Source organism: Pseudoliparis swirei, chromosome 6 (assembly GCF_029220125.1).
Source record: "Pseudoliparis swirei isolate HS2019 ecotype Mariana Trench chromosome 6, NWPU_hadal_v1, whole genome shotgun sequence".
Lineage (NCBI taxonomy): Eukaryota > Metazoa > Chordata > Actinopteri > Perciformes > Liparidae > Pseudoliparis > Pseudoliparis swirei.
Genome location: NC_079393.1, coordinates 22115754 through 22127900, shown reverse-complemented (window position 1 = coordinate 22127900; position 12147 = coordinate 22115754). Strand labels below are relative to the sequence as shown.

The 12147-nt window shown below is 42.5% G+C and overlaps 3 protein-coding genes across 3 annotated transcripts; 2 read left to right on the top strand and 1 right to left on the bottom strand.

The window, feature by feature from the left end:
- The first annotated feature begins 342 nt into the window (after positions 1-342).
- anapc13 (anaphase promoting complex subunit 13) lies at positions 343-2730 on the top strand. The gene is made up of 2 exons (XM_056416857.1): positions 343-681; positions 1375-2730. The coding sequence occupies exons 1-2, from the start codon at positions 583-585 to the stop codon at positions 1498-1500; spliced, it is 225 nt and encodes a 74-aa protein (XP_056272832.1). The 5' UTR covers positions 343-582; the 3' UTR covers positions 1501-2730.
- Positions 2378-4446, bottom strand: LOC130195369 (lathosterol oxidase-like). Its single transcript, XM_056416856.1, is given in 6 exon segments — positions 2378-2647; positions 2917-2924; positions 2927-3044; positions 3714-3814; positions 3973-4105; positions 4237-4446. Coding segments are annotated over 6 exon segments (840 nt in total).
- A 5483-nt stretch (positions 4447-9929) lies between these two features.
- LOC130195600 (STING ER exit protein-like) lies at positions 9930-11146 on the top strand. Its single transcript, XM_056417225.1, is given in 2 exon segments — positions 9930-10642; positions 10645-11146. Coding segments are annotated over 2 exon segments (675 nt in total). The 5' UTR covers positions 9930-10216; the 3' UTR covers positions 10894-11146.
- The last annotated feature ends 1001 nt before the right edge of the window (positions 11147-12147 follow it).

The window sequence follows — 12147 nt, the reverse complement described above, 5'->3', positions numbered from 1 at the left end:
TATTTATTATTAAACGAAGTTAACGACGAAGTTAAATAATCTACTCACCAGGGTCCGTTTAGTAGTTGTCTAGAACATTTAAAACGCATCGTTTTGTTTTGATGTAAAATACAGAACACATTTTACTCGTATTCATCATTCATAATTATGAATATAATGTTTTTTCTCTGTAATATTTTATTTTGTATTCATGTTAATATTATTATTATTATCATTATAGACCAGTTATTATTAATTTACTGTAACAGAATCGACGGATTACAGGGAATTTATTGTGTAATCGTCAATTTTCCGCTGTCCGTGAAGGCATCATTGTGACATCATCACCCAGCGTCCGCTGTTTCATACAGTTACCGCGTCTGTTTTGCTCAAACGGCGAAGCTAAAAGATAGTCACTAAATCCACTTGTTGTTAACTGAACTATTCTCAACCCCGCTTAGTCCCCAGACTTAGCTCAAGTGTGTGTTATTTGCTCTTTTTTGTGTGTCGCATAACTTGTATACGTGTGTGGGTCGCAGTCACAATTTGAAAAGTGTTGCTGTTTGCTTGCGGGTAACTCGGCCAGGATTCCTGCTCAAGAGGATGGACAGTGAAATCCAACGAGATGGGAGAGTGCTGGACCTCACTGATGACGCCTGGAGGGAAGACCGACTGCCCTACGAAGACGTCACCATCCCTCTGGTAAGTGCTGTACAAGCAAATGCATGTTAGCATTCGCAGTAGCTTTTTAGAGTCTGATCGGAGTCACCAAAGAAGATAATTGTATTAATGACAGACACTATGGTCCCCCAGTGGAGGTCATGACAAGGCACTCCCTCCCAGTCTTAAAACATGGCCCATACAGTATTTTAGGCAAATCTAAGGAAGCTTGCTCAAGTTAATGTTCGCTCAGATTGGGTGGCACTTAAACTTCAGGTGAAATCCAGTGAAATTGCTCTCAGAGAATTGTTTTGAAAGGCTCACAGACTTTCTAAACTGAGAGCAAGCCGCCTTGAGGATGGCAAGAATTGAAAGCTCCACTTTCCTGCTCAAAGTAACAGTCATCCTCTTTCAGGGTCAACACATGTTACACTTGTGACTCATCCCTTGCATATTGTCAAAGGTCATGCTGAACTTACACATTTTCCCATGCATCCTTTAAAGGCTGACGCACTAGTTCCTAATCCGATTTGTTCTGTACATGCAATAATAGTTTTGTCAATAATGAAGAATCCAAAAGCTCTGACAGGAAACACTCCAGTTCCACTTGAATGTATAGGTTCATCTTTTGCTTTCCTAAAATATTCAGCCAATGTCCTCATACCATCATACCGTTAAAGTAGAGTGAAGCACCGCTCTTTTTCATGGAATAATTTCCCTCCATTTCTCTGTCAGACTGAATTGCCAGAGGCTGAGCAGGACAACGGAGGCTCCACAGAGTCTGTGAAAGAACAAGAGATGAAGTGGACAGACCTCGCCCTGCAGAGCCTGCACGAAAACACACCGAGCACCGGAAGCTGAAAGACTAATCGGGAATCAGACGGGGAAAAAAAGTGGACACTTGATTGAGTTGTTTTGCATTGTATTGTGTATTGAATGAGTTTCATTATTTTCCAATTAAGCTGAAATAATGGAAAATGTGTTTTAGCTTCATTTTGGGGTTTGTAGTCCTCATGAATATGAATGTAAAAAACACAAATTAACATAATTGGAAAAGAGTTTCATTCCAAGTCCTTCGAGTTTTTCTTGCAGAATTCAGAAAGGTGGCTGACATTAATTTGTATTTTCTCTTTCTCTCTGTGCTCCGCGTCTGTCAGCTTTCCAACATAGAAGCATCTCTGGCCTCATTTTATGAAGTGGTGGCCGTAACTCAGCATCAAGTTGGCAGTTGGATGAATACAGTTCTGGTATTCCCACAAGTCTTGACAAATTCAACTATTTCCTCAAAGTTATCTTAGACTCACTCGCACAAAGTTCTTTTGAGCTCAAGTAAAGAAACTGCAGTACATTTGTTTTTGCAACCCTGCAGTGGATCATACTTCCTCGAAGGTTAAACGGTTATCTTAAGCGGTTATTTTAACTTGATAATCATATTTGGAGGCTTGGTTGTTTATATGGGTCACTTAAACTTCAAGTTAGCCGTTTATTCACTCTGGTGCAGTGTTATTTCCAGCCTACTTATCTTTAGGAAATGCATTTATCCATTGTATACAGAACTATTTAGGGACTATAATTTCCTCCTAGACTGCTTTACATTTTTTTGGTATTTCACAATTTCAGTTTAGAAAAGCTCTGTTGAGAGTTGCTGGTTTAGCATCTGACAGCCCTGTCTCAGGCTGAGGAATCTGTGAGAACCTCGTTAGGGAAGTTTAAACCAGTACCCTGACTATCTCCATCATTACTCTGTGTGTGCAGCCTCTGCCATGAGCTTGCAAATGTGGTCATGTGGCCCCTTCCCCACCAGGGCTGACGGGTGCCGGTAGGAGCCCCCCAGGCGATCCCAGAGTGTAAAGTATTGTCCGTAGTTGTAGTTGAAGAAAAGATGATGGTCTACGTGGTGCACAGCACCGTTGATCAGACATATAAGGGGGCCGGGGATGCGGTAGTCTCCATCGTGTATGGAAATGGTCCAGATGTTGACAAAGACAAAGAGTGAGAGGTAAACCACCTGGAATGTAAATATACAAAGGCTATTTAAAAAAAACAGTGTTTAGTTAAGTTTACATCAAGTAATAAACTTTTTAGAAATTCCATGCTTCTTTTTTTTTACACTACTTTTCCACCAAATGTCATATGGCAGTTGGACCTCAAATAATATAAGTCAAGTCTTAAAATTGTGAAACATGCATTGAAGCTTGTTTAGTCCTGATCTGCCAAACTGTAAAGACTATAACTCGACCTGATGTCAAAGAGTTTAAGTGTCGAGCAGACCAGCACCTTGTGGAGGGGAAGAGGAAGGGGTAGACGTGATAGGGTAAGCTCTGCAGGAAGCCGTCCAGCGGGTGGAAGGCGTGGCTGGCAAAAGGCGTCGGGATCTTGAATATATGGTGCTGCTTATGCAAGTGCTGAGGGATGGGAAGAGAAATGGAATTGTCTCTATTATCAGAACTGGTTTTAGTGGGAAAAAATACACAAACAAGTTCAAATCTACAGTGAATTAGAGCCAGAATCAGGAAGTATGATGACAGTGTTCAGATGGAAGATATGTTACCCGTCTAACAAGCAAAGGTGGTCCAGTTACTCATTTCAATATATTGGGTTCTAGATCAGTTGAAATCCTGATTGCCCAAAAATTAACAAATCTTATTTTCACATTCATATCCACCACCAAGTTAATGGCCATGTGGGCGCACAACATTGACATTATCAATATGTAACATGTTAGCAAACATTAGTGTTATTTAATAATGGAGTTTTGGTTGTTCCCACCTAAGTAGTATGATATTAACTCTCCTTTTAGCTCATTTAGATCTCCACTATTGAAGGAAACATCTGGCTCTTTTGCCGCTGGATGCTGACTTTACTCTTGAGCAGGAGTGTAAAAGCTGCTGCTGAAAACAAGTCGAAGTGAAAGACGCTACAATTATCTGCTGAGCTGAGGGAAATGCAGAGTAAGTTGATCATTTTAAGAGTTTTTTGGAAGATAATACAAATTCGGTCACTTGGATTATTATTTATATTAAAAAGATATAGTTTCGGAGCAATGTTAAACTAGCCATAATGCTCCAGCTCACCTTGTAGATGATCTTATGGTGCAGACAGCGGTGTATCCAGTAGATACACATGTCAGTAAAGAACAAGAAACCAGCAATGCTCAGGAACATCCCAGGTCAGCCTGAAACACAAACCAGTGAGCTCATGGACCTCAGTCAGACTGATTGTTTTATAACCTGTTTCAGCAAAAACAGAAATACTTGATTGATGGTTATTATCAGCTAACCTCCAGTCTGTCAATTGTGAGTTGAACCGTGTTTCAGGTAACTATTGTCTCACCCAGAGAAGAGGCGTAGATGTTGTCATAAAGTTTGCCGTGTCCCTTGACCTCTAGGAAAAAAAGGGCCACAGTGAGGAAGCTCATCCAGAAGATGGAGATCGCCGATAGACGCATCTCCTTTCTTATCTGGTTCTGTCGTTGGAGCACACACAAAGTGATCCAACGACAAGTTTGCTTGGGAATAGTTATATTAAATAATAATAAAATCATCCCCAGTCACGAATAGTTTACACACCCCAATCGCTGGTCTCCCCACAACTTACCGTGATGAACTGAGGGTGTTTCATGAGCTTATGGTCAAACACGTAGTAGAAGTTAAGAGCACCAAAGCTCAGGTAAATCAGCCCTGCTCCCAGGTAGGTCACCGCCCACAGGCTGAGGATCTGACGCAGAGGCCCATCCTCAGGCCACGAGGCCGGGTCCACATACGGAGTGAAGACGTAAAGGTCAACAATGTTAAGCACATGATCCATGATCCCCTCAGTCTGTGAAGAGAGCAAAATCTACTGTAGCATTCAATCTTGCGCTTAACCACCATGACAGCCGACTCAAGATGTGCGCGTGTTGGATATTCTGTTTCTTTGTGGGATTCTGTGAAGACTTGTAGATCCCAATCAGAACTGGAGGGCTTTGCACATGAACAGAAGTTGCGGATACTGCGTCCACGCTTTGAGCTTATGAACCTTCAAACAATATATATGGCAGCGTGGGTTCCCCTCAAGGTTCTCCGGCTTCCTCCCACAGTCCAAAGACATGCAGCAGGTTAATTGATCTCTAAATTGCCCATAGGTGTGAATGTGAGAGTGAATGGTTGTATGTCTCTATATGTGCCCTCGATGGACTGGAGGCCTGTCCAGGGTGTCCCCTGCCTTCGCCCTATGTCAGCTGGGATCGGCTCCAGCGCCCCGCGAGGATGAAGCGATATAGAGAGATTATATATATATATATATATATATATACACACACATATAAGAGACACGCCATGACCAAGTTTCCAGAAAATATATTTAATTAAACCAAATTAAAAGGTGAACTGGATAAGATCGGCTATGTTACATGTGCAGGGCAACACAACAAAAGGAGTCAAAGATGAAGCAGAGGGAGGCTGCTGGTAACAGTCGAGGCCAACTGGGAACATGGGTGTTCCCAGTTGGCCATAATGATCCCCGGCTACCCGGTCGGTATATGTGGAACACATGACAGATTGGTAAGGGAGGCGAGGCTCGACACATGCTCTAAAAGTCTGCCTTTGAGACGAGCCTGGACAAGATGGGCAGCTTAGACTCAACATTGTATGAAACAGCAAGGTGAGAACAAAAAGAGCTTAGTTTCAAGACAATGAAATGAAACCACCTGGTCCCAGCAATTGGCCACAGTCCCAATGCAAGTCCCCTTCTTTAACCCCTCTACTAACACAAGTGTACGTGTTTGAGGAGGATGTTTGTTAACTGGACCCAGCACCTCTTCCCCCAGCTGGTGCTGATTAGACCAAAGTCCTGAGCTGGTTTCTGATGTGCTCTGTTGAACATGATGAATGAACTGCTCCCCGACCCCATCAGACCATCGACACAGGCCACCTGTTGTGAAATGACCTTATGCTAATCACCGTGAAAACAGGGCCAGATACATGATCACAGGTGTGTGTGTGTGTGTGTGTGTGTGTGTGATTTGCGTCAGAAACCATGGGGTTTAACGGATCAAATTGTTTACTGAAGAATGAAACGCGTCCTATATTGATGTTAATGCACCATGCAGTCCAAGAAGAACAATTATTCTTAGAAGTTGGGAGAGTTTTCGAGGGAAACAGAAACACGCGTTGGTGAAACCAGATCCAGCGCATGCTCAGAGCCATGCAGAGCTCAGTGACAGCAAGAATCCATCTTACAGTCGGATCTGCTCTACATGAGTCTGTGGGACACGCGGTCTTTTAAAAAGCTTATTAATGGTTGTTTTTAGATGGAAATTAGCTCGTATTTAATAATTCATGTGATTCCAAGTAAAGGAATGTGTTTAGATACAACATATTAGATTATGTATGAAACAAGTCAAATTAACTGATGTCTTCATCAGATGCATTGATATTCATATCCATAAGTCATCAGAAATTGTATCACATGAATTAAACCTTCTATTTCCTTTTTGTTGAACCATCTGCGTAAATGCTAAATCAAATAACTTTAGTAAGTCATCTTTGCAGGGCATGTTCCCTGCCCCATAGTGGGTTTAGGGATCCAATTCCCCCTGAACCGGCCCCTGAACTCTGACCTTTACACGCACGCACACACACACCATATATACGACCCACACGCACACACACATAGCCAAAGTAAGAAGTGTGAGTTTGATGAGGAGGAAAACTCATATTTATTCACCTTTATTGTATAGTTGCTCTGCATGTCAACACTTCCAGACGTGTACACTGAATACACGTCTCATTGAGCAAGAACCAAGTGGTTTGTGATCTCAACTCTAGCACAGATAATCTGAACAAGATGGTGGATGATCTCATGCAAGAAGCTCCTCTTTCCACTCGCTGCTTTCTAGTTATTTTTGGATATTAATACTTATATTACTGAACATAAATCCACACGAGTATGTATTATATATTGTGATGAGAGGTGACAATATACAGTGATCATGTTTAGGTTATGTGCTCCTTCAACGTGAAAATACTACAGGTCATACGTGTGCGTCAATCTTCACTTTCCCATTCAATAATTTATACATATTAGATTTAAAGATTGATTTATTCCATGCACATGGCTTAGCTGATAGGTTTGAAGCCAAATTGAGTGCAGACTGCCTTATTTTTAAATGCGCGCATGAAATACAAATGGCATAACGAGGGATAGTTCTTCACTGTCCCACGAGGGGAAACAACCCTTATCTATGAATATTAACGTGTAGATGTTTCCCTCTAGCGGTCTCTGACACAAACAGCACCTCTCTGTGCGGTGGGCAGCGTCTTCGTGTCTTTCCAAACAGTGGCATGGGATTCATGAACAACGTTTAAATGGTGTTGTGTTTAAGTTATACGGCAGAATGCAAACTGAGTCTGAACAGACCAAATGAAGAATCAGAAACCAACGTCCTGCTGAGTCACTGTGACAATCACGCTGTAAACGTGTCGATTCCGCTGATTGTGCAATCAGAAATGACCTAAACTTAGTTTCACAATAAAGTCACATTAAAGTGGCTAAAGACAAAAAAGTAAACCTCAGGGCTGTTTATGTTTCAGTATGTGTTGTTTCCCCTAAATCATCCAAAATATATTTCATCACAGCATCGCGCATTCTCTATTTCTATAGAATAATTCACTTAAAGTGAGTTAAATATTCAAACACAGGGGTACATTTGTTATGCATGAAAAACGTGTTTTATTTATTCATTTTCTGTGTCATTTTGGTATATTTGCAGAATGTGTGATTCTATGTTTATCCATTTTCCTCCCAAGAGGCACGCTTCTCAAAAGTTTAGTTCATGTTTTGTGATTATTTTCTATTCATTGATATTATAGTAGTTTATTTTAAAAAGAGGCACGTTTATGTAAACTTGAATTCATGTGTTGTGATTCTTTTCTATTCATTGATATAATAGCTGTCTTCTTTTTTAAATCACAAAAAGTTGCACTCGGCTCCAAATCCTTTCTTTCCTGAAGTGATTCACTTTCGTCAAGTCATCACATATTAACAACTCACGCACTCAGTGGAAAAACACTCAGAGCAATGAGATGGTGGCGAGCGCAAAAAAGGGACAATGTTGCCTTCAGGGTCCCGCTCCAAGCTCCGACATCCGAGAAGCGTTAGAGGTAAACGCTCAGATAACTGCGTGTATGTCTTCCAGCTAAGCAGAAGAATAGTAAACATGCAGCCACATAATAGCAGCCTACAGTCGTGTTATTTCGCTGAAGTGGAGTACACGTGTGATCTATTTAGGATTCAAAACAACAGGAGAAGTGCAATTATAATCCAGGCTACTAACAAACTACTAACTTCAGTTTCACCATGAAATTGTGATCATGGTTATTAACAGAAACTTCGCTGATTCGTTTTGTAGCGCATACCTAAACATTGTCTTTGCAGTAGCCTTTCAAACGCAAAAGACTCCTGAGTTAGATATTTCCCACAGCACGTGGTACGTAAAGGCAGCATATTACATGAGTCTATTTACTTTGCTCACGAGCGCTTAGTTGAAACGGCCGTGTGCAGAGGAGCGCGAGAAGACCCAACACTTGGCAGTTTGTTTGCACCGTGTGCACACCAACAATGGGGAACACGTGACGGGTGCAGCACGTGTGGGAGGACGACACTGCTCCTGATATCTTGAATTGTTGAACATCACAAATACATGTCCATGACTGCCTCGATATAAACTACCTCACAACTAAACACTGATTCACGTCCGTGTATAGTATTCTGCCATAGCCTTGGTGTTGCGAGAGGGGGGGGCTTACGTAATGTTCAGACCCCACAACTGTCACCGGATAAACAAGAAGTCGTGTGCACAAACCCCTTTGTAATCATCTCCTAGGAGCCCGCGAGCTGCGTGACACAATCAGTCTGCACCCGGTCCTGTTGTCTCGAGGACGCTATAAAGACGCCGCCCATTCCCACATGCCCACAACACAGACTCGTCTGAGACTTCCCACACAGCATCTCCTCGCGAAGACCAGACACGCCAACTGAAACATGGACCCTTGCGATTGCGCCAAGAGTAAGTGCTCTCCTCTGTGTTTGAACGTGTCCCCTGATGGGAGTTATCTGTTGTGTTTTATTTGGTATCAGCATCATGTGAAGCTCATCTGCGCCTCTTTAATTTCCAGGTGGCACCTGCAACTGCGGAGGATCCTGCAAGTGCACAAACTGCTCCTGTACCACGTGCTGCAAGAAGAGTAAGTACAATAAACTTATGTCGATTACATGACGAGTAATTTATCTGATTTAATCTTCTTCCATTCAGAGTGACTATTGGCTGCGTTTCGTCTTTTCAACAAAATACAGTTAAAAAAATCTAAACTTGCCTCTTTAAATGTCAAGGTGGTTATAATTGTCTCACTGCATTTGAACAAAGGTGTACATTATCTGTAATGGTGTATTTACATAGTCACTCAAATCACCAGCTTTTGCTCAAAGATGCAGTGTCTGTAGTGGATACAAAACAAAAATACTGATCTCAAAGGAATTTTCCTAAATTTTAATAACTGTTTATCTGCCTTAATTTCAGGCTGCTGCCCGTGCTGCCCAACCGACTGCGCCAAATGCGCGTCTGGCTGCGTGTGCAAAGGGAAGACATGCGACACCAGCTGCTGCCAGTGAGGCGTAACATCAGCCCTCTGCCCTTGAGATGGAGCCATCTGAACAACTTTGACTTGTGAATTGAATTTGCAAACGTCTACAGAGAACGATGTGTTTTGTATTTTCTTTAAATGTTGAAATAAACTTCATACCCTAATGTGGCTGTACTCTGTGTCTTGGTTTAGCTTGCTTAGGTAAACGTGTCGGTTTTCATGACTCGATATAAAATTAACTGAGGTGTGACTCGGGTGTGCTGCTGCACTATAAAGTAATCTGCTCGCTCCTTCTCTCATATATATACACACACACAGTTAAAGAAGCTGAAATTCTCTTCAGTCCTGGTAAGTACCACGGTTGGTCCAAAGGTCAAATAGTCACTCATTGCACAGCCTGAAGTCTGGTGTGCACATTGGAAGCGTTTACCTGCATGGCTTTCAATAATCTTAACTAGGTTCCCTAAACTTAAATTCAACTAGATAAAACAATTTGTTTTGGGTTGAGCAATAACCCCCTCCCTTGTCAATTGTTGGATAGGCGAAATAATTCAGCGTGGTCGAAGCACGTTTTGGTTCGGCTTACAGTCCAAATAGTAAAAGGCAAGGAAGCCAGTGAACCTAAAACTGACTTTACTTTAAGGCTTTTTACAAGCCTGGATAATGTAATTAATAAACCAGCAACTTTGTCATCTAGGCAAAATGTAACTCATGTAATCTATATATTCTGAGGCTGAGTCATCAAATGAGTGACTGCCACCAGAGGGGTTCATTTGACCTACAGGTCCGCGGAACGTTTTGTTTCGAGTCGGAACAGTAATAGTGACGGACACCGGAAGTATTGCGTCGGATCGGGGAAACATTTCAACCAGTGTTTTTGTCGAGATGGCGGCTCAACAATAGGACTGAATTAGGCGGCGACTTCCTGGTACTAGAACAAGTTTGAGCGACTAAAGATGCCGAAGGTCGTGTCTAGAAGTGTTGTTTGCTCGGACACCAGAGACCGAGAGGAGTACGACGATGGGGAAAAGCCTCTCCACGTCTACTACTGCCTGTGCGGCCAGATGGTGTTGGTGTTGGACTGCCAGGTGGAGAAGCTGCCCATGAGGCCCCGGGACCAAGCCAGGGTGATCGACGCGGCCAAACATGCCCACAGGTTCTGCAACGTGGAGCAGGACGAATGCGCGTTCCTCAAGCGGGCCGAGGGCATCGAGAGGCAGCACCGCAAGAAGTGCAGCAAGTGCGGCCTGCTGCTCTTCTACCAGCACCAGGCGAAGAACCACACGGCCACCTTCATCGTGGACGGAGCCGTGGTCAAGTTCAGTCTGGGCTTCGGCAACACCAGCAACTACAGCCAGAAGCAGCCGGAGGCTCCAAGAAGGTCCGGGTGATGATGACCAAGCGGACCAAGGACATGGGCAAGTTCAGCTCCGTCACGGTGTCCACCATCGACGAGGAGGAGGAGGAGATCGAGGCCAGGGAGGTGGCGGACTCCTACGCCCAGAACGCCAAAGTGATCGAGAAGCAGCTGGAGAGGAAGGGCATGAGCAAGAGGAGGCTGCAGGAGCTGTCTGAGCTGGAGGTCAAGAAGGCGAAGGTGAAGGGCACCCTGATTGATAATCAGTTCAAGTAGAGGAGGCTCGATGAGGGGCACAGCGGTGACCCCTGGAAACCATCATCCACAGCGGATATTCACTGTCAAGTATCGGGCAGTAGTTTGTCAGCCAGAGCGCTCCAGTACATGGAAAGGACAATATTTGGACATATCCATGCGGGACTGATGATGTGTAGGTGCTCCATATTAAGATGGTGATGTTGTACACCTTTTTATTTTGGTAAACATTTGTTTTATTTTGTACAAAAATTAAAAGACCAGATTAACCTGATTTTGTTGTTGTTGGTATTTCTTGAAGCATGTGTGTGTCACGTTCACGTGGTGTCTGCAAGTCTTCAGGTGTGTGATCTGGAAAAACAGTCAACTCTGCTGAGGTCTTGAACATGTGTGTTGGTTCACACTTAAAATGTCTTAAATAGGACTATCTAGTCTAAATGATGGAATAATTCTGAACATTCCTTCAAGTAATTTATCAAGAAATGTTCTAAATGTTATACATTTGTGTTTGGGATCATAAAACAAAGTTGTTGCAAGACATCTTCGAGGCTTTTCTGATAAACAATGTCTATCGTTTCCAACACTAAATGATTAACAGAAACAAATATTTGCTGAAATGAATCACTATCCAAAATAATGATTTGACCTTTACTCACAGACATGTTGACATTTCACAGTAGGGTACACTCTGGTGTTATTGAAATAATTGATGGCTGCATTCCATTTGGCTTCTCCAGTGATTCACACTGTCATGAATGTAGCACATGTCTGAATAGCATACAGACATCTTTAATTATATTACATTAACAGTGCACAGCAGCCGAATCTATGCCACTTTTAAATGGTGGTGCTCAGAAAGGTGTAACCTCAATTATTTAGGAACAATCTTTTCTATAAATCTATTTTTTCAGAGGAAGTCCCCAACATTCAGATTTGTCAACAAGTCACACTAACATGTGCGAGGATAGTACAACAAATTGTAAGCACATTACACATTTTCTTCATAATGATATACAGTATATCATACAGACTGTCATGATCAGGGGAAACATTGGCCAATGTCTGATAAAAATAAGTAAACGGCTATACACGACAAATTAGGAGAACAATGGGATTTATAAACCGGCATCTTCTGGCATTTCAATGAGAACTGATATAGAAGATGGAGTTATTGTATGAGAGCTGTCACTGCCTTTATTTACATACTTTGATCATTTAAACAATCATTATGTGGAGGTGGTGAAGATTTGAAGGTGAGGTGGCTCCTCTGCTGCA